Source organism: Neomonachus schauinslandi, chromosome 5 (genome assembly GCF_002201575.2).
Source record: "Neomonachus schauinslandi chromosome 5, ASM220157v2, whole genome shotgun sequence".
Classification (NCBI taxonomy): domain Eukaryota; kingdom Metazoa; phylum Chordata; class Mammalia; order Carnivora; family Phocidae; genus Neomonachus; species Neomonachus schauinslandi.
In genome coordinates, this window is record NC_058407.1 from 119,414,175 (window position 1) to 119,437,543 (window position 23,369).

Genomic DNA, 23,369 nt, shown 5'->3' on the forward strand with positions numbered 1-23,369 from the left:
ACCAGGTAGGCCCAATATCCAGTTTTGTCACTCATGAAGTGGCAAGCTATGAACCTCTCTATGACTAAGTTACTTTATCTGATAACAACTGATGAACTGTTTGCAAATATTTCACTTTTGATTTTTGCCTTTGTGTTTATAAGTAAAATTGGTCTATACTTTCTTTGTTCTGTCCTTATCCACTGTTGGTATCAACATTATCCTGTCTCATAAAATGAGTAGGATGGTTTTTCCACTTCCTTTCATATTTCTGAAATAATTGGTACAAAGTATCTATGTTCTATGATTTAGTAAGTAAACTTCATCTAAAAAATCATCCGATATGGGAGCTTCCTTTGTAATTATTTATTAACATATATTTTCTTCAATTTTCTTTTTTTTATATTTTACATCCTTTCATTATGTGCTTTTCTTGACTAATTTTTACAGATCTCCTTTTTTTTTTTGCTATTTTTCTTACTCTTACTTGTGGTTTTCCATTTCCACTTAGAGAGTCCACCTTGACATTTTTTTTTTAAGATTTTATTTATTTATTTGAGAGAGAGTGAGTGGGAGAGAGCATGAGAGGAGAGAGGGTCATAGGGAGAAGCAGACTCCCCGCTGAGCAGGGAGGCAGACGTGAGACTCCATCCAGGGACTCCGGGATCATGACCTGAGCCGAAGGCAGTCGCTTAACCAACTGAGCCACCCAGGCGCGCCCCCTTGACATTTTTTTTTAAGTTTTTATTTAAATTCCAGTTAGTTAACATACTATGTAATATTAGTTTCAAGTATACAATATAGTGATTCAGCACTTCCATACAACACCCAGTGCTCATCAGGACAAGTGCACTCCTTAATCCCCATCACCTATTTCCTCCATCCCCCCCACTCACTTCCCCTCTGGTAACTGTCAGTTTGTTCTCTATAGTTGAGTCTATTTCATTGTTTTCCTCTCTCTCTCTCTCTTTTTTCCCCTGCTTTGCTTGTTTTGTTTCTTAAATTCCACATATGAATTTGTCTTTTTCTGATTGCTTATTTGATTTAGCATAATACTCTCTGCCCACTGATGGATGAATGGATAAACAAAATTATGGTAGGTATATCCATATAGTGGAGTATTATTTAGCCTCAAAAAGGATGGGAATTTGGATGCATACTATAACATGGATGAACCTTGATGCATTTTTATACTAAGTAAAATAAGACAGTCACAGAAGTACAAATACTGCATAATTCCACTTATATAAGTTTAGAGTAGTCAAATTTATAGCAGACAGAAAGTAGAAAGTGGTTGCCAAGGGCTGGGCATAGGGTGGGGAGTTATTATTTAATGGGTAGGGTTTCAGTTATATAAGATAAAAAGTATTCTGGAAATGGATGGTGGTGATGGTTGCACAACAGTGTGAATATATTTAATACTATTTTACACTTAAAAGCTGTAAAATGTACATTTAATGTTATATGTATTTTACTGCAGTAAAAATATTTATATTTATAAATATTGTATAAATATAATATTTCTCAAACAAATCCTAATTTGGAATGTCTAATTTCTGAAATGAAAAAAGGAATTTAGCACATAAAACTACCCTCTGAACTCTTTCCTCTTTTCAATGCTATTCCTTTCCAGATGTTAGTTCTGAGTTTTTAAAACAAATTTTAAAAACGGGTATTATTTTTAGAGTTAATAGTTCATAAATATATGGAAGAGCTTACCAATTTTTTAATCATCACTGTTTTGTGCATCCTAACTTTCACTTTGGGATAAACATTTCATTTTGCTTAAGTATTTACCAAGGAATTATTTTTTTTTATTGGAAAGTCTATGTATAGTAAATATTCCTGATCTCTATGATGGAGAATATTTTTATTTCAGTTTGGCAGGGCATGAAATTCTAATTTGACAATTATGTTCCTTTAGCATTTTCCCTCTGTTACCATCTGGTGTCTACATTCCTGAGAGAGTTCCATGGTCAGTTGAATTAATAAAACTTCAAAAGTACTGCGTATATTTTCTTTTGCTTTAAAAATATTCCCTTTCTCCTGATATTGTGCAACTTTCCTATGCTACATTAAGGTGTGGATTTTAGTTTTTTGTTTTGTTTTGTATGTACATGTGTGTGTAGTATTTTATGTGCTAAATTTAAATTCATTATTTTATTCAAATCAGAAATATTCTCAGTCACTTTATTTTTTCAATATGGCTTTTCTAATATTCTATTTTTCTATATTTTTAGAAATCATAGTGGCATATATTGAAGCTCATTAATCTGTCCTTTATATGTCTATATATTTTAAATATTCTTTCAGATTTTTAAATCTTTTTGTCTTTCTGTTATATTCTGAATCATGTTTAAAATATCTTCTGATTTATTAATTCTCTCTTCAGTTGTGTTCAACTTAGATTCTATTTTAAATTTCCACAATTACTTCTTAGTCCAATTTTTAAAAAAAATTATAACTGCCTAATTACTTTAAAAAATTCTTTTACATTTTATGGATTGTATTTCTTCCTTTAGATTTTTGAGCATCTTTAACATACCTATTTTAAACATATTTTAAATTGCTTTTTAAAATTTTTATTTCACTAGGATTATACTTCCTGTTGATTTTGCTTACTGTCTTTTTTATCATTAGAGTTTCTTATTGCCTTGGAGCTTTATTTTGTGAACTCATCCTGAATTGGCATTCTCTCTCATGATTCCCCCCATGGAATGGTTTTAGGTTACTTTTCTTAGGTTGTTCTCCATTGTCCAAGTCTTAGTGTTTCAAGGCTTCAGGGCTGGCATGATACTACAGAGCTCAAATATGCAGTTCTTACTCCCATCAGTAGCTTGGGCCAAGTACTAGTTGCAGTGCAATCTGTGTTCTTGCTATGAGACAGGCATTCTCCTTCACAAAAGGTACAGATCAACACCACAATTGCAGTTTTTTCCATCCTGATTTCATGGGTGCAGAATCTTGCTTGCATACCTTGTTTTATATGTTCTTCCACCAAATTGGAAGTACATCTAGTACCAATTCTTCTACAGGAGTCAGATGTCCAGCCAATTTGTCCTTTCTATAGTCCATTTTATTTGGCTTTAGCCAAATAAATCTCTGGAATCAAACCCTTCTTACCAAATTTTTACAGCTTACTTTTTTATGGCCTATTATTTTTTATAGCTGTGCGGTGATATTTGAGGACCCCAGGCTAGTTTGTCCCACTCAAACTGTAGATGAGTTCTATGGAAGAGACTTCTCAGCACCTAGCCATATCCATTCTCTCCTTCTTCCTCACCAGAAGAACCCTGAAAAATGCCCAGCTGAAAAATTATTAAACCTGTACATTGCATAAGCATGGCTTTTGGGATATAATAAAAATAAAACCCATTTTGTCTTCTATGGTCTTTAAATCTACTACATATAAATAAAAATTCTAATAGGCCTCATGAGTGTCCTGCTCAGTTTAAGTAAATGAGTAAGGTGATGGTCACTGTAAGTGATAAAAGCATCATTTTGGTAATTTAAGTGCTCAATCTTATGTAATAATCAAAACCCCAAACTTAAGGCTGTGTTTCTTCCCTTCTCTTAGGAGGGACCAACTTTAGAATGGTTGCCACGTTTCTGGAACACTTGACTTGGCATTTTCTTTCTCCCTCAGCCCCTCCTCTCCCACTGCTTCTGGTCCCTCTGTCACTGGAATCTGGGAAGCAGATAAAGAACATCCTTCCTTGAGTTGCGCTTCCAGTTCTCTGGGCCTAGCAAGTGTGTAAAGAATCTTTGGATTTTTCAGAAGGCTGTTTTGTCCTTTTACTTTGGGTCCCCTCAACTTCTGGCAAAACCACTCTGGTGAAACATTTTTTGTTGGTTCGTTTGTTTAAAACTACCAGGGTGACGTTACTAATTGAGTATAATATTATCTCCAGGATTTGTGTACTTTTGACCTACTTCTAGGGGAGGCAAGGCCCCAGCTACTGTTCCACTGTCCCCTGCCCACTGTAGGGCAAGAGCCACCACCGCCACGCATCTCCAGATGTCTCACATGCATGACAAATTCTAGTCCTGTGAGCTCTTACAACTATAGGAACTATAGCAGTGCTCTCTGAGAATTCTCTTTGAAGCCAATCTCACTATGCTGTTCTTTGAGGAACAGGGTGGGACTCAGCATGGCCAAGAAATTTTCATAAATCAACTCCCTCAAAAGTCTTCCCTCAACACTTCTAATAGTCTCAATGTTGCACAAGCTGTCTAAAAATGAGTCTTTTAACTTGATATTCTTATTGATCTTTACCTCTTATTCCAAACTTCCGCTAAATAACTTGTCACAGTATATTTCTTAGGAAAAAGAGATATGTGCAGAGATAGTTTTGTGAGATTCTGGTTAAGCTCCCTTTTCCTTTCTGGTTTTGTTTGTTTGTTGTGTTTTTTGTTTTTTGTTTGTTTGTTTGTTTGTTTTGAGTTGTCTAGGAAGGGGTTATGATGGAGTACCAGCCCAGACTGCAAACTCAGGAAAAAGCACAGATTTGGTTTGGGCATTCTTGAACAAGTGAAATAATGTATCTCTAGATTTTTATAAGAAAAATAATTTAACTTTAGGTTTTAATTTCACTATAGCCAGGTATCTTTTACTAGAAGCTGAATGGGCTTTCTAATTGATACGCATACTAAGAGAGAGAGAGGTTCAGAGAATTGTCAAGGTCAATGGGCTGACTGAGACCCCTTTTGATGCCCTAATCTGTGGCCTGAGAGAAAAATGGTAAGGACTGCATCCTTATCTCTGTTCCTTTGTCGGCTTTCTGTTGAGTTTAGCCAATGGAAGACAGAAGCTGGAGCTTGGACAGTAGGAGGAGAGAAAATTTGAGTATGTTTTGTCTGTTTCCTTCAGCTTCTCTGCCTGGGCAGTTGCTGCAGCCTTCCCCAACTACCCTTCCAGCTTGAACCTACTCCCCCTCCCCAAACACACACACACAGCTCTCACTGGGAAATGGTTATCCATGATCTACCCCTTGTCCCTCCAATTTAGGCTTTCTACTGCTGCTAGTCTCTTAGAGTCTCAACATCCCTTGTCACTAATTTAATATTGCAATACCATCATTAAAGTAAGTATTCTTGAAAGTTCTGTTATGTTGTCCATCTGGGGTGAATTATCCTTCCTGTGGGTCCTTGACTAACTCTACTATATAAGTATTAAATATAGTCAAGGCAGAACTTCTAAGTCTAGTCTTCCTTTCCTTATACCGCACAGTATTTCATTAAACTTGATTTTCAATGATTAAGTTTTATATATTGTGATGTTTTACCATAAAAAACAAAGAAACTTGGCAAAATACTTGTCAATATGGATATATATGTGTGCACTAGGGTGATTTATCCTAGTGAACAATATATTATAAAAATAATATATACCATTTATCAATGTGTATCTTTTTATTTTCATAGCTTTTATTCCCTCAGCATCATAAAATGCACATGTAACCAATAGGAAAATACAATGCATTATAATTTACCTTGTTACAGAGAAATTTCTTATAATATCACTTTTAATTCCAACAAAATGGAAAAGAATAATATATGTAAAGCCTCATTTCCTATATTGAAGTCTTTTTTTTCAAACTAAACACATTTTTATTCTGATACTCTAACAAGAAAATAGTGTTTTTCAATGTTATCTACAAAGTAAAAAATGCAGTGCTCTCTTCAGCCACACATATACAAAGTAAAAAATGCAATTAGAAGATCTTTATTCCAAAATTAGAGTTCTCTGTATATATTCAGAAAGCATGCCCCTTTAGTCCTCAACACTGTTAGATGGTAATGACACTAAAATGAAAAGATTTGCTGTAAAGTGATCTTATATGTTTTACTCCAGATCCTCAAGCAGTAAATTCAAAAGGGAATGCATTTCTCTTTGTTCAGTACCAAAATTCATGTTCTCTCCTTTTATCTTTTTCTTGCTGCCCCTCTGACATTTGCTACAATGCATTTGTATGTTCAGTTATTGCCCCACACATAGAGAATGAAAAGGCAAGTAGAAGTTCTATCAACACTATCACTGTAATTTCTAGAAAATTATTTTTCTGTATTGTGTTACATTTTCCAGTTTTTGCATGTACGTCTCTCACAATTCTTTATTTTTATGTACGTAGTAAACAGAAGGATAATATGGATCTAGAGATTTATAGATTACATAAAATCTAGCCACTGATCATGAATGGTCATAATTTAATATTAAACTTGAAGACATAAATAATTTCCATTACCTCTTTCTTCCTCCTATGAAAATTAAAGAAAATAAACTATGTCTATGAAGAAAACTAAGAGCTGCCCTACATCTCAGAGGTATGGATGGACAGCAGATTAAGGCAATGGCAAACATAAACTAGGGCTTTCAGAGGATAAGAAAAGTCCCACGGGGGTTTCAAAATTAAAATGCATTGAACTACTTAGATCCGTCAACATTTTGCTAGTAAGAGGGATACGTTCAAAACGTTCTACCTCATTTGCTAGATCTTGCTTCTGTAAGGCAGAGATCAGCCACCTAGCAACAGCACAAAAGATTCTACTCTGACATAGTTAAACTCATGCTGGCTGAACAGGAAGAAAAGCTATGTAGGATCAGGGCAGAGCTGGATGGCCTGCAGTTCCCGTGCCACTAGGGAGCCTGGTTTGGGAAACTGTGAAATTCATTCTGAGGAATGACTTTTTGTCAGCATTCTTCAAGGCTCAGGTCTCTTAGCGCCTCCCCTGGGCTGTGCCTCTCCCCTCCCCTTCAAGAGTACGTTGGACACATGCACACAGCACACACGGCAAAGAAAGAAAAGATGTCATCTCCAATCAACTGCTATCCCATTAAAGCTCAGCTGTGCACATGCTAGGAAAATTGATGAAAATTGTGTAGATTAAGAGGAAACATTTTCCTATGCAGCTCTTTTAAGATCAGTGAAGTAGAGAGGTTTTTCAAGTTCCTAATCCTTATAATATAGACAGCTATCTCTTGTTCTCTCTTTTAAAGCAAGTCCTTTGGCATTAGATACTGCCCCAGAAATAACCCACCACTTTTCTTCCAGGAGGAAAGAAATATCTACTTAACAGTCAGGTCATACCAGAGACTTTGGAAAATATCTGGATCACAAATCCCTGTCACCAGTGACCAGTAAACGAAATCTGGGCCATGTCCTTCCTTGCAGAAATGCCCTCCCTGGATGAGTCAACAGGTCATTCAAGAGACACTTACATCAAATTGTCAAAGCAATGCAGTTTTCAGCTGTGAAAACTTATGCCTGGCATGAAAAGTCTAAACACAATTTTACGGTTAAGTGTATAAACACATCACAACACTTTCTTTCTGGGAAAGGGGCAGAGAAGGAAAATTAGGTATTACTGTGCTTTTCATTTTCATGACTCTTTTGGCATATGTGACTGGAGAAGGATCCAGCTTTGGGAGTGAGGCAGGGAGGGAGGTTTAGTGAGAGAGGTTATTTGCTTCATCTTCAATCACATTCCTAGTCTGTCTGGCTTGTTTGGCTCTGCACAAGGCAGAAAGTGTGTAATACTTTCTGACAACAAGGGAAAAAAATCCAAGGGACAGGCACATTTATCTTGGAGACACTGTTAAAAGCAGCCAGTTGGCTCTGCCTTTTACTGTAAGCAATGTTATTATTTTTTCAATACTGTAACTGTTTTAAAGGCCTTTTAAAAAAAATGCATTTCTAAGTTATAGAAACAGTATTTGTTAAAATAAAAATGGACAAACTAAAATATGAAATTGCCCTATCTCCCAAAGCCAGTTTCCTTCTAGAGAGGTCACTTACGACTCCTAACAATTTGATGTGTACACTGCTAGACTTGTTTTTCATTTTTTATATACACTCACACTTACACATCTTCTCCCCCCCCATAGAATTTTAATATGCATATTATTGTGGAATTTGCATTTTTCACCTAACAATGTAGATACTTTTCTATGTCAGGATTTATATTTTCCATTTTAAAAACTGGTTTTATAAGATCACATTACACTGTTCTGAACTTAAATTTGTTTTCAAAACAGTACTATAAGGGCGCCTGGGTAGCACAGTCAGTTAAGCATCTGCTTTTGGCTCAGGGGTCCTGGGATCCAGCCAGGCTTTGGGTTCCCTGCTCAGCGGGGAGTCTGCTTGTCCCTCTCCCTCTGCCCCTCCCCCCACATGTGCGCTCTCTCTCTCTCTCTCTCTCCCTCTCAAATAAATAAAATCTTTTTTAAAAAATGGTACTATAAAATACCAATTTCAGCATGTTTACCTTCATATTTCTTGTTAATATGTCAGTAGGCTAGATTCCTAGGACAGAGGTTGCTGAGTTAAACAGTATGAATATTAAAATCCTGAATGGGTATTTTCACTTTGTCTTTCCTAGAAGTTTCTTTTCCTAAATGTTGTATATTTTGTTGTATATTTAGTTTCCTAAAATATACAGATTATATTCATATAATCCATGTATAAAAGTGCCAGTGTTTCTACATGCTCACAAAATAGTGGATATTACTAGTTTTTTTGTCACTTTAATAGGTAAAACTGGGATTTCAAAGGTTTACTTTGCACTTAACCTATTAATGAATGTTGAATTTTTTTCAGATGTGTGTTGAGCATTTATATTCATTCTTCTGTGAATAATCTTTGTCTAGTTGTTTATTACATAATTTTTATTGCTTTGAGGGAACACTATATATAGATAATTAATATAATAATTAATCCTTGTCTATAGTATATACTGTATAGCTTTCTTGTGGCCTGTTATCGTGTTATTAAAAAAAGACATCATATATATATATATATACACATATGTGTGTGTATATACATACATATGATGTCTTTCACCATACTGCAGTTTTAATTCTGTTTGAGAACTATCCATGTGATCACATTTTCAAATTTGTTCATCTTTTGTCTTATGGCTGCTAATAAACTTATAAGTGGCTTCCATACTTCAGGATTTAAAACCGGTCTTTTATTCTATATTCTCTCTAAAAGTTTTTATAATTTTACCCTGTCCATACCTTTATTAAATCTGGAATTAATTCATTGTGTAAAATGTCAATAATAATTTATATTCTAAATAAATGCCTAACCAATTGTTCTAATACCAGTTATTACTAGTCCAATCCATCCATTCTCATCAACTTGAAATGCTGCCTATTTTATCCTGATTTCACATAGCTACACTAATCTATTTGTAGAATCTTTATGCTTTTGCAATAGCCTATTTGTGTATTTCTGTCCTGGCTCCCCATTATATATTACCAGGACTTTATAGCATACTTTAATACCAAGTACAACAAATATCAATTCTTAATTTTGCTTTTAAATATTATATTTATGTTTCCAGGTGGCCGTTAAAATCCACTGGCCTGAAAAACCAACAAAAATCTAGAACACTGAAAATGTTCTTTGGTTGTCATTTGTATAATATTGAATATTGCTAATTCTAGAAAGTAAGTTCATGCATTTCTTTTTCCTAGCTATGTAATCAGATCCTTGAGCATTCCTCACGTGAGCTCTGCAGTTTTCTGTATATGGGTCTTCAACATGTACTGTTAAATGCAGGCCTGCATATATTATAATAGGCTGTGAATATCTGCAATGATATTTGTGTTTCTTCTTCTTCTTCAATATGTTTAACTCTTACTTCTTTGTGCTTCTTTCTTTGGTTAAAACCTCTTGAGCAAATAGAATAATCCCAGTTGCTAACAGACCATTATTTTTTTTATTCCTGGTTTTAAGAGAAATGCTTTTAGTTGTTTTTTTTTTATTTTTTTTTTTTAAGTAGATAGACACGTTTAATTTTTGGCAGAGAGGGACTACATCTTTGGCTTTTCAAATTTCTACTGTGTCATTCAATCTACTCAATTTTAATACCTCTTCTTCTTGGGGACAATTTTGGTAATTTATATTTAACCAGAAAATCATTTCTTCCATGTGTTGGATTTGAAAAACAGACACCCGCATGGCCTTTCAAGCTTATAGCATAAAAGATATCTAAATGCCCTCCTCTTTAAATTGACTTTTAAAAATTTTGAAATGATTTTCATTTATAAAACATTTAAGTTTATTGTGAATATTTGTTAGTCCTTAGTGCTTGAATACTGTGTTTGAAAAAATAACAACAGAGGCCACGATCTTAAATTTTGATGATTTGTTCTGTATTCCACCTCATAAAGAACTATTGTTGGTTGCTATGGAGATGATTTTGATGATGTTAAGTAAGAAATTGGCGAACAGATTACTAATGCTTTCCATTTAGATACAACATTTAAAAAAAATGCTCTTAAGTAAATAAAACACATATGAATTATACATTTCAGCAACACAGAAGCCCTTTTCAGTTCACAGCTCCATGGTGGCAGAGGATGTTAGTTTCTTAGTGAATATCCATTTTCCTCTTCCCCCTTAGAAAAAGGTTAAAGTCATTTATTCAAAGTCATGGCATTAGTAAGTGGTGGATGGAGTTTATACCTAAACTCCGGTTTACCTGTTTTTAGATTCATATTCCAGGCTTTTTTTGTACATTGCACACAGGCTATGACTCACATGAATGTGGGTTCAGAGAGAGTTCTAGAGAGGAGGTTCTACACAGGTTGGGACATAAAAGATGAATCTAGAGTTTTTTTTTCAAGTAGTCTAGGTGGGAAGGTATAAAATGGGCAAAAAGTAATGACATGAATGCCCACAGGAATAAAAGCGCATAGTGTGTTTTAAAAAAGCAGCAAATAGCCAAGTGCAAATAAAGCTTAGTCTAGATTTTCTGTAGGCATTTGATTCATATCTCTACTCATAGAATCTTGCAATCATAGAATCATGAACCACCTAGTCAAATCTCCAAAGAGGAAACATGCCACAGTGGTTGATAACCTAGGAGTATAGATCTTGGGCAAAAGAATCTGAATTCTACCATTTTCTTTCTTTCTTTTTTTTTTTTTAAGATTTTATTTATTTATTTGAGAGAGAAAGCACAAGCAGACGGAGTGGCAGAGGGAGAGGGAGATGCAGACTCCCCACCAAGCAGGGAGCCCAACACAGGGCTCCACCTGGGATCGTGACCTGAGCTGAAGGCAGACGCTTAACCAACTGAGCCATCTAGGCACCCTGAAATCCACCATTTTCTTGCTTTTTGTGTCTGGGAAAATTACTTAAGTTCATTCCACTAAATGTCATTTCATTAACTGCTAAATTAGTACATAATCATCTGCCTTATAGGTTTACGTGAAGGCCAAAGACATGTCAAACACTTAAGAGGTTCTGACATGTTATTATCAACAATAACATCCAGACTTTTTCTTAAGATTTTTATTTACTCATTTGAGAGAGCGAGAGAGAGTGCGAACATGAGCAGGGGGGAGAGGCAGAGGGAGAAGCAGACTCCCTGCTGAGCCGGGAGTCTGAGGTGGGGCTCCATCCCAGGACCTGGAGATCACGACCTAAGCCCAAGGCAGACATTTAACCATCTGAGCCACCCAGGTGCCCCTACTCTCCAGATTTGTAACATTTGAGTCAAATGAAAGAACTACAGGATAGTTCCAGTAACTCTTCTGTATTTCTTCATTTTCCTTTATGCTGCCCCCCACAACACCTTTCTACACCTGGCTTAAGGGACACTCCTTAACTGTTCCATATTCCAGGTATACCCCACTGTGTGGATATGCCATAGTTTATTCAACCACTCTCTTATATGTAGACATTTAGGTTGCTTCCAATATTTTGAAATTATAAGAATGCTACAGTGAGTAACTTTGTTACTCTTTATTCTTATAGTGTTGGAGTTGTACCACCAGTATAAATTCTAGAAGTGGAACTGCTAGGTAAAAAGTATATGGACATATAGTTTTTTTTAGATATTGCCAAAATCACCTCCATAGAAATTATACCAATTTCCATTTCCGCTAGCAAAATGCTTGTTTCTTCACATCCTTACTAATAGAATATGTTGCTCATCAGAGAGGTGAGAAAAAGCATGTTAGTATCATTTAAATTTGCCTTTCTGTTATGAAGCTGAATTTTTTTGATATGTTTGATCATCATTTTATATAATAATTATCAGTTTTTTTAATATGATGTTTGGTCTTTTCACATATCTTGAAATAGTTCTTTAAGTATTAGGGATATTTCCTTCTTCTGAGATTTATGATATAAGCATTTCCTTTCAGGTTGCCATTTGCCTTCTGATATTGCTTATGGTATTTTTGTATCATGCAAAATATTATTTTTAATCAAATTTTTATGTAAATTTATCGGTGTTGTCTTTGATTGCATTTGGGCTTGAGTCATTGAAAAAAGCATTTTCTTACATCCAGAGAATAGAGAAATTTACCATGTATTTCTCTAGTATGTGTATGGTTTCACCTTGCATTCTGCTCCACCTGAAGATTATTTTTATATGTGTATGGTGTGATGCATGGTTCTAATTTTATCTTTTTCCAAATAGCTAACTAGTTGCACTGACATTTCTTGTTAAAAAGTTCATCCTGTCCAGTGATTTGAGATGCCATTTTTATCATTTACTAAATTTTCATATGCACTTGAATATATTTCTAGATGTTCTATTTCATTCACCTGAAATGTCTTTCAAGTGTCTGTACCACATTGCTTTAACAATAAGAGCTTTATTCCATTTATACTAGTCGGGCTCCTCAGCCCCTAATAGCTTATGTTTTTCCGTTTTTAACCAGCCAGTCCCATGTTCATTTTCCATATGAACTTTAATATCTAATTGTTTAACCCCACAGAAAGCTTGTGGGTATTTTTGTGGGAATTGCATTAAATACATAGATTAATGTAGGAAGAACTAAGATCCTTTCTATTTTGAGCCAGCTCTTCAGAAGAGAAAATATGTTTCTACTTGTTCTAGTCTTTGGGGATTGTTTTTGATTGTTTTTATCAAGTTTTAATTGTGTGTAGATAGAGGTGTGGTTTTATTTTATTAGATTTATTCCTAAATATTTTATCTTTTTTGTTTTTATTGTGAATACGTTTTCTTTTCCTTTGCCCCTCTAGTTTTGTTTGTGTACATACACAGTCGTCTCTGAATGCTAATTTTATCTCCCCCAACCTTACTGAATTGTTTTTAATTTTTTAATAACTTTTTATGATTAATTTCCTAGGGTTCTCCTGAGATACTATCATGATAATTTAACTTCTTTATTAATTTTTTTTTTTTTTTGAGACAGAGAATCTCAAGCAGACTCCACCCTGAGCTTGGAGCCCGATGCGGGGCTCGATCCTGTGACTCTGAGATCATGACCTGAACCGAGATCAAGAGTCAGACGCTTAACTGACTGAGCCACCCAGGCCCCTTTATTAATTCTTATGCTTTTTTTTTTATTTTTGGTCAAATTGTATTGCCTACTACCTCTCATTTGATATTAAATATCAGTGAAGACAGGGGTCATGTGTGCCTTTGTTCCCAATCTTAATGGTAATGTCTCTCATGATTCTCTATCAATAAGATGCTGAATTTAATAAGGATTTATATCAGTTGGATACCAATTCATATTTTCCTTATTGCCTTTTAAAAAAAAATCAGGAATGATAACTGAATTTTGTCAAAGACTTTTTTTGCAATTCTGGAGACAATCACAATGGGTTTCTTTGTTTCTTTGCTTTCAGAAGTCTAATACTAGACTAATTATTTGGTCTTTTTCCCTAGAGGCCATGAGGAGACACATGAGGAGAGTCTTTATATATATGTGTGTGTGTGTGTGTGTGTGTGTGTGTGTGTGTGTAGATAGATAATATTAGGCAAAACACCTGTCCCTCCCATTCTTGAAGGAGTATATTTTTCTTCATTTTGAAGTCCCATATTTTTATTAGGATATGTCTTGAGTTTCTGGCTTTGTGTCAAATTTCCCAGGTAATTTCTGGCCCTTTCATCATGTAAATTCATTCTTCTTTCATTTCTCAAAGTTTTCTTGGATTAGAGTTTTAAATATTAGTTCCATTCCATTGTTTTATTTTCCTCTTTAGGGACTCCAATTATATACATGTTCTTTATCTTCCACTTCAACTACTTTCTCTTTGAATTATGTACTATATCTCCTTTTTGTTCCCTTGGTTATTTTCCGAACTTTGTTCAGAATTCTTTAAAAGATTTAATTTGAATCTATCCTCTCTTGGGAGAATGGTTTTAATTTAGTCTTTCTTTTCTATTTCATTTCCTTCCTGGCTTCAATCAATTCTTATTTGATTCTTATTGTTTTGTTATCCAACTGTACTTAGACTTTAAAATCTCAATTAAGTTTTACTCCCCACCCCCATGTCCCTAAATTTAACTGAATTAATATTTAATTTAGTTTGGAGTCAGGGTCTTGGAGTTCTTTCTTTTTTGCTTCATGTTTCTTTGTTTTTGTTTGTTTTGTTTTGTTTTTGATGGGGAGAAGGAGAGTGTTCATAAGCTGAATTTTATTTTAAACAGTGGCTTTTTATAGACAGAAAATTGCACTTCTCTCTTCATTTCAAGCCCAGGGTTGAAGAGTTGAGGTAGTTTATAAGATTCCAGGTTTAAGAGCACCCTCTCCTGTCATTGTAGCAAAGTAGAGTTTCTTTAATGAATATTTTTCTATTTTGGTATCTGTTCTGTACTACAAACTGGAGTGATTTTTGTTTCCAGTATTATGAGCATATCATATTCTCATTCAATACACTGCTTGCTGCCTACAAAGTACCCAATGTCTCCTTTGCGATTGGCAGTTTGGACTATGGTAGGTCATTTGCTCATATCTTAATACATTTTAGGAACATATTTAAAAGTACGGATACTTTTCCTTGAAATTTCAGGACTTTACATTTGTATTCATTCATTTATACTTCATTCAGTGCATTATTCAAATAGCTCTTACAATGTCAAGTGTTTGTTTCAGTCCTAGCCATGAAAAGGTGTGGCAAATATGACTCTTATTTTCTAGGACAATGGTCTTCAAAATGTTGCCCACATACTCTGTCTTTAACAGTTAGAAATTCCAGTTGACCATTTTCCTCCTTAAACTGATATTTTGACCCCTTTCTAGCAAATATTTATCCTAATTTAAAACAGTTTATACTTCAAAGCCTTTGATTATGTTTTCAATCTTTTCTGCACCAAAAATATGAACATAGTTTTTTTTTTTAATTTTCAGTGACTATAATTGTCCAAGTTATCCTTACGAAAAAAACTAGTAAAAATTGAAAATAAATTTTGGTAGTCATAAAGAATAAAGTTTTAATTGGAAATATATTTCTTCATAGGATAGGACAGGTTTCAATAGGTAGTTTAGTAAAACCAGTACTTGTAAAATAACAGAATGAGGGAAGCAATAGAGGAGCCAAGAAGGAGTGAGGCATTCTCTCTGGTTAGTCTGGGAGAGGCTTCCCAGAAAAATTGCCATGTATATTGGATCTAAAGGATTAAAAGGCATCTTTTGGGCAAGTAAGGTAGAAAAATAAAATTCTAAGTAGAGGGAACAGTGTGTGCAAATCTGAGAGAAAGAGAAGAATATGCCCTGCCCAGGCAACAGGTCTTTTTGGACATGTTAAATCTGTAATGCCCATGAGACACCCAAATGAACTTTTGTGTCTTATTGGCAAATGAATTTAAGAATGTGGAATGTAGTGGGATAGGGTAGCTGTTGATAAATTGTATTCAAAAATCTATAAATTAACCCAAGCTTTGATATTTTTCTGCCTACCTTCACTAATGTACATATCTATGAAATATATAATATATAATTTATATATAATAAATTTATCTATATATATATAATTATATATGCATTAATTTGATACTGTTTCCTATTTCTTTCTTTTAGCCTTGATGAATTGATTTTTTTTTTCTTTGTAACCTCTTTCCTGCCCTTTGGAATTTATATTACATAGCTCAATCTATTTTTCAAAGAAAGATTGATATATCAAAGTAATATAATAACCAAGCCTCCTTAGGTGAGGAATAATTTCCCTATTTTGGCTCATGATTTGCTTCTTCAGCCCTCAGATATGGTGGTGGTCCTCAAGTAATGGAAAACCATGGTTCGTTCACCTAGTAGTGTTTATGCTTGTGGATAATTATAAACTTCCAACAACCCAAATGACCTTTTTTTTTTTTAAGTCTCTCTTCTCTAGGATCACAGGGGAAAACTGAAGTTCCTTTCCTTTCTCAAGGCACCTTAGATCCCAAGAGAAAACCCAAAGGCTCTGGTGATAGGCCTCCTTTTTGATACCATGAAGTTCTTATATTCACAATGCCCAACTAAGAGATGGGCTTTGGTTCTGTCCTTACCTCTTTGAGTGACAGAGACCTTGAATTCTCACACTTGGGAATGACAGGGGTTTGACATAAAGCCAACATCTTTCCATAGTGCTTTATATTTACTCTAAAACTTTGCATTCTAAAGCCACCCTCGTTTAACCTTAAATCCAAAAAAGAATACCTATGTGACAGATGACCTGGATACAAAATTCCATTGGAAATGAATTTGATACTAAATGCAACTAGAGATAATTTACATTGTTATTTTGCGTTTCAGTAAGATATGTTGTGCTTAAAGAATTGTGCAAGTACAAGTCAAAGGATGGATGTTGCAAGATTATTTGTGAAAGCAAATATTTAAGAAAGAAACTAAACAGCTATTAATAGGAGGTTATTTAAATGACGGACCCTACATTAAATATTGTAGACCACACAGCATAAAAAGGGATGATATAATATTCCGATGGCTAAGCTTTCCTATAGTATCTTCTGTATGTCACATACAGTACCGAGTGTCTCACATATGTTAACCCCTTCGAGTCTCACAACTACCCTATGAAGTAGGTGCTATTATCTTCTCCAGTTTGCCAGACAAGGAGCTGGACACATTAGATTGAGAAATTTGCTCAACACTACACAGCTGGCAAGTGATGGATCTAGAGCCATACGTACCGACATGGAACAACAGCACAATATTTTACAAAGAGAAAAGAAAAAAAAAACGTAAACAAGGTGCAAAGTGAATGTGTAAAGTATAATTCATATTTCTGTAAGAAACAAATGTGTGCTTGTGTGTGTACCTGTGTTGGTGAAAGGGAAACCATATTTAGGTGGACAGAAACCATAATAATACAGAGTGGGATTTAGATGTTGGGGTTTCTACTTTTTGCCCGATACACTGCTGTAATGCCTTCTAAAAGTTTATTATAATATACATATGGTTACTTCTGCAGTTCATGGTTTTAAAGTAATTAGAATTTGAATGACGAAAATACCATATTATAATATGAAAAAAACCTCAAGTCATTTTTCACACCTATGTTGAAAGGAACACTAATTCCAAACATTTGTTTATGCTGGTGGTGATTAGTTATTTCACTATTTGAAAAGTATCATTTACATCAAAAATACTATTTTAAAATGTTTGATTAATGAATTTTTCTACATTTTTCTGCGTTGATTTCCTTCCTTTGGTCCCTTTGCCTCTTAACCCTCCCATTGCATCTTCTCCCCCATGTTAGAGTTTTCTCATGTGAGAGAAACGCATTTCAGACGTCACCATCTGTATTTCCATTTTTAAAGTTTATTTACGTACCAGAGGACATTGCCAAGAACGCAAAACTCTGTTTGCTTAGCTGAGACTAGCTACAGTCCAGAGAGCTTTCTTGCCAGCACTAGAGAAGACAAAAATGCAAACCTCCTTACTGTAAATAGCTGACACTAAACAACATTATCCACTCAGCTGACATTCTGTAGACATTATTTATGGCATCATTCTCAACTTCTTTCAGGAGACTTTCAGAAATTAATACTATGCATCCTGTCTTTCCATCAACTTAGTTTGTGACAAATTAATTTCCATGGAAACTGGTACAGGGGAAAGTACAATTCTGTTGAGATGTTGTGAATTATGTAATGAAATAGACAAAACACTTAGAGAAACCCATTAATATTCTCTTTCAACAATGTTAAAACAGTGTCTAAACATATCTCATCATAAAAATTTTTTTGTTGTGTTAATCGGTAGAGATTTTTGCTTTTAAAGGGATAAACAACTTTTCCTAAAATACAAGTGTTGACTCAGAGGGATATAAGTATTTAAACAAATATCAATCAGTGTTTTCCAGATACTTCTATGTGCTTTGTTATGACTTGAGTATCAACCTACAATCCGTTCTCTAATAAGCAAAGCACTATATCCATTGGTCTGCTAGATTAAAAAGTCATAAACACAAATATAATGGAATATGCATCATTTCCTTTGGAATTTATGAAACTGTTTTGCACAATTCCCTAAAGGGTGAGGGAAAAAATCAAGCAATCTTTGATATGCAATATAAATAATTCCCCAAAGAAATCACAAGGACTGTTTTTGTTTATTTTTGCTTTAAGCATGCAAATGTATTCCTTATCTGTACCTTAACTTTGGCTACTCATAAGCATCCATTGCATAAACTAGAAAAAGGTCTTATTGATGAATTGATTTTATCCTTTGTTGTTAGAAAAGAGAAGTATGAAATGTGAAATAAAAAGGGAATAAGGAAATACAGACACTAAGTTCATCTGAAATAGGATGACACCCATATAAAAAATCTTTTTATAACCTGATATAAATACTAAAAATAAGAACAAATGAGTATTAAAACTATGTCCTATATAATATAAAATGTTAAGACATAAAATCATGTTAAATAATTGCAATCTTTTTTCTAAAATATACTCGCATCTTCCTTTCTCTTACTCAGACAGACAAATGCAAAAAAGGCCATTATCCACTATTTTTGCCTCAGTAACCTCGTGTTCATTGGTGTATTATATCAGCGTCGAGAAAAATAAGTAAGCTAATGGCAATAACCGTTCAAAGAAAAAGTAGACAATGCTCCTTACCGACACACAGGACCGTTCTTCTCCACTACACAATTCCCACCATTTCTGCAGTAACCAAATGGGCACTCTAAAAAGAAGCATCACAAAACCCACAGTTAATTGTAAATATTATTAGGAAGGAGGAGGACATATTACTGTTAATCACTGCGTTAAATCTAGCCACTAAGAGTAAATTGCTTCCCAGTTGCTAAAAGCACAAGAATTCTCCTAGGCTACTCCCCTGTGCCCCACAAATTTGTTCAGTGGCCCTTGCTGCCCTTGATGTGTTCATTCTCTTCACATGCCTGAGTGGTTGACCACAAGAGAAGACTTTTTTTCCTCCCCTGGATTAAGTAAAATCTTCTTATTTAGAACATGTCTGCATGACATATTTGTGATTATACTGAAATTTGTTCTTTAATGCAACATTTATTGTCTTCAGTTCCACACAGTAGTCACTATCATGACAGACAATGCTTTGCACGGGTGACCTTGTCTTCTTGGTAAAATGTCACTCATGCACGTGCATGTCCTACCTTTGCATCCATGACAGACATCAGCATAGCTCAAATCGACCTTCATTTCCCTGGCCCTGCTCTCTTGCTGCTTGTATCACTCCCCCCTTCTAGGTTAGCATCAACATTTATTTTCAAAGGTGGTTTGCTTATAGAATAAAAAGAAGCTAGATATTGTCACATAGGTATGACTCTGCAGTGGTTAGTGCCTTTAGCTCTTCAGGGTTCTTTACAGTCTCCTTGGATCCTCACATCCATCCTGATCTACTAAGACCTCTTGGTTTTCCTACTTACTTAATCCCCAAATTGCTTTTCTTGGCTTTTTTTTGACAACTCCTCTCTTGCAAGATATAATGATATCTCTTGCAGGATACCATTCTCCCCTGGTTTGGCTGTCTTAACTCCAATACTTGGTGGAAATTTGTAATTCAACACATCTATTCCGAGCATCTGTTAATGTCTGGCACTAGGCTAGGGACTAGATATATAACAATAAATAATACAGGAAGTTTACAAAATTATTAAAGCTACAGGCACCAGAGCCAGACTGCCTGAGGAAGAATCTCAACTCACTTAATTAGCTGTATAATATAAGATAAGCTAGTTAATGTCTCTGTGCCTCTGGTTCTTCTCTGTCAAACAGGGTTAAAAATAGTACCTATCTCACAGAGTTGTTGAGAATGTTAGAAAACACCTAGATCACAGCCCATGCTTAAGAAATCCTGATCTAGGGGCGCCTGGGTGGCTCAGTTGGTTGAGCGACTGCCTTCAGCTCAGGTCATGATCCCAGGGTCCTGGGATCGAGTCCCGCATCGGGCTCCCTGCTCTGCGGGGAGCCTGCTTCTCCCTCTCCCACTCCCCCTGCTTGTGTTCCCTCTCTCGCTGTGTCTCTCTCTGTCAAATAAATAAATAAAATCTTTAAAAAAAAATTAAAAAAAAGAAATATTGATCTAAAAAAGATACAATTGTGGTCTTTGCTCTTGTTGATCTTCCAGCTTCATGGAAAATGCAAAACAAAAAAAGTGACTAGGGAATTAAAATGCAATATTAAAAGTAATATAATTTGGAATGGATGTAACAAGGATGATGAGAGTACCAAGAAGCACCTAAATCAAATTTGGGGAATAAGGAAAAGTTTTCCAGAAGAAAATCAGGGCATTGATGTGGGCAGGTGTGTGTGTGTGTGTGTGTGTGTGTGTGTGTCTAAAAATAATCATAAAGACTCAGAGGCCCAAGAAGGGAGTGCGGTGTGTTTGAGGATCTGACGGACGTTCAGCCTGGTAGGACTGATAATGTGAAGAGAGTATGGAAGAAGGTCAGAGACACACAGGGGCCAGATCATATAGGCTCAGTGAGGAGTTTAAACTTTAACCTCGGAGGCCAGAATTTTAAGAAACTAAATGGATATTTCATGCTTTAAAAAGACTATTCTGGATCCAGTATGTAAAGTCAACAGAAGGGCTAAGACTAAAAAATTCAGGAGCCCAGTTAAGAGCTTTTTGTAATAATCCAGTAAGAAATGGTGGTTGCCTAAATGAAAGGGGTGGGGTAGGAGGTTGAGAATTGTGGGGATTTATAAGATATTTAAATGTTGGGATTGAAACATCCTGGTGATTTTTTGGAAGAATCAAGAGTGATGTTCAATTTTCTGGCTGGGCCCCTGGCTAGTTGGTGGTTTCATTCACTGAATTGGGGGAACTGTGGGGAAGGGAGAATTTATAGGGAAAGATGCTAGTGTTTTAAGTGCCTAAGGGGACATCCAAGTAGAAGTATTCCTTGGGCAATATTATTTGCAGGTCTGAAGCCCAGGTAAAACCCAGGCTAGGGCATGGATTTGAAGCTTCGGGTTTCTCCCTCTGCGTTTCAGCTATCATCACTTTTCAGGCTTGCCCCTCAAAAATCACTTGAGATCATTTTTTAGGTGTCTTTTTTTTTTTTAAGATTTTTATTTATTTGTGAGAGAGAGAATGAGAGACAGAGAGCATGAGAGGGAGAAGCAGACTCCCCGCTGAGCAGGGAGCCCGATGCGGGACTCAATCCAGGGACTCCAGGATCATGACCTGAGCCGAAGGCAGTCGCTTAACTGACTGAGCCACCCAGGTGCCCCATTTTTTAGGTGTCTTATGGTCACAAATATACAGTCTTTGTCTTTACAGGAGCAGACTAACCTTAGCAGAGAGAGAAACAATTTACTTGGGCAAAGAAACGATGATGATAATGAACAATAGTAGAAAAGTAATAAGGAGAAACAAAAATTTCATATAGGAAAATATTCCTCGGAGGAAAACTTTGAAGGGCAACTAGAGAGAGTCAGATTGTGGAGCCAGTCACTGAACACTGGGAATGGGGCGGAAGAGACAGTAGGAAAGAGGAAAAATAGGGAAGGAGGGAGGTTGCAGTGTGGGAACACATTTGCAATATACCACGTGTCTGGTGTCCTTTTTGTTCTCAAAGGTTTCCAGCAATTTGCTCCCCCAGGGATATAGTTGGCCCCTAAACAACGTGGAGGTTTGGGGCACTGACCCTCGCATGGTTAACAATCCATAGATAACTTTTAACTCCCCCCAAAGTTAACTACCAATCACCTGCTGTTGACTGGAAGCCTTACTGATAACATAAACAGTAGGTGAACATATCTTTGGTATGTGATGTGTATTATATGCTGTATTTCTGCAATAAAGTAAGCTAGACAGAAAAAAATGCTCTTTGGAAAATCATAAGGAAGAGAAACTGCATTTCTAGTACCATCCCGTTAAACTCTGCATGTAAGTGGGTCCACACAGCTCGAACCTGCGCTGCTTCAGGGTCAACTGCAGTTTCCATATCTCCCCTTCCCTCCTCTTCCCTATTTAATTCCAACCCGGGAGTGTGATACTAAAGATGGGGGTGCAGCTACACCCCTCAGGCTTCCGGGCATGCTTGGCTGAACAGAACAGATGTCAAATTTCCTTCCTAAACAAGAAATTAGCTGGTTTGACGAAAAATAGCCCACCAGCATGATAAAGCATAAATAGCTACAAACCTTTAGATAAACCATTTTATGGTTATGTTTGGTCTTAAGTACAATTTTAGTCTTCCTCACACAAGGGCTTTATTTTTATAAGAAAAAACTGTAAAGTGTCTGATACTGCAGAACATCAAAATACACACAGCTGCACATTTTTTTTTCCTGGGGTCATTAATATTTACCTTGATGGCTGAGAGTATAACATAGGCTTGCTCTACATCAAAATAATGCTATGGAAATTTAAATATGCATTTTATTACACTGGATAATGGAGCACAGTGGAGAGGAAGCACTGGCCAGAGCAAGGAGTAAAACTTGGTGTTTTGGAGGAGAGACACTTTGTAGATTACCTCCACAACAAGTTCTTTTCAGTTTCTGCTTAGACCCAGGTTCTTTATCCATAAGATGGAAAGACCCAGTACAACATATTTTCACCTTTACTTTACTCAAAACAATTTAAAGCATGGGATAGCTGAAATGGGGAGGGAGATGTCTATGACTAGTTAGCAATGAAGAGATTAAATACTTCAGGAGATGGACATCTGGGTGGCTCAGTCAGTTAAGCATCTGCCTTCAGCTAAGGTCATGATCCTGGAGTCCTGGGATTGAGTCCCGCATTGGGCTCCCTGCTCAGGAGGAAGCCTGATTCTCCCTCTGACCCTCCCCCATCTCATGCTCTCTCACTCTCTCTTTCTCATTCTCTCTCTCAAATAAATAAATAAAATATTAAAAAAAAATACTTTCCAGAGATAAGTAGATAGTTCTCAAATGGCAAGTCGGGATCTATGGGGTGGATATTAGAACTGGCATGAGTTCCCAGGCTCCTTAGCCACATCAGTGCCTCACGCCTTGTACCCTCTTGCATTGGTTATTATGACCATGTATCTGGAGGTCAGTATGATGTAGCAATAGCATTCTATGAAGAGTTCAAGTTCAGTTCCACTCTGGTTTATCACTCTGGAAAAGCAGGAACACATATAAACTGGATGCCTACCTATGTGAGTGTGTGTGTGTGTGTGTGTGTGTGTGTGTGTGTGTGTGTGTGTGTG

The 23,369-nt window shown here is 35.8% G+C and overlaps 1 protein-coding gene across 1 annotated transcript in view; it reads right to left on the reverse strand.

Moving 5' to 3' along the window:
• MALRD1 (MAM and LDL receptor class A domain containing 1) overlaps nucleotides 1-23,369 on the reverse strand; it is a 794,826-nt gene that overhangs the window by 106,020 nt on the left and 665,437 nt on the right. Inside the window, exon 37 of the mRNA XM_044915239.1 lies at nucleotides 18,820-18,886. Coding sequence (XP_044771174.1) covers nucleotides 18,820-18,886 — 67 coding nt within the window. The remainder of the gene's footprint in view (nucleotides 1-18,819; nucleotides 18,887-23,369) is intronic.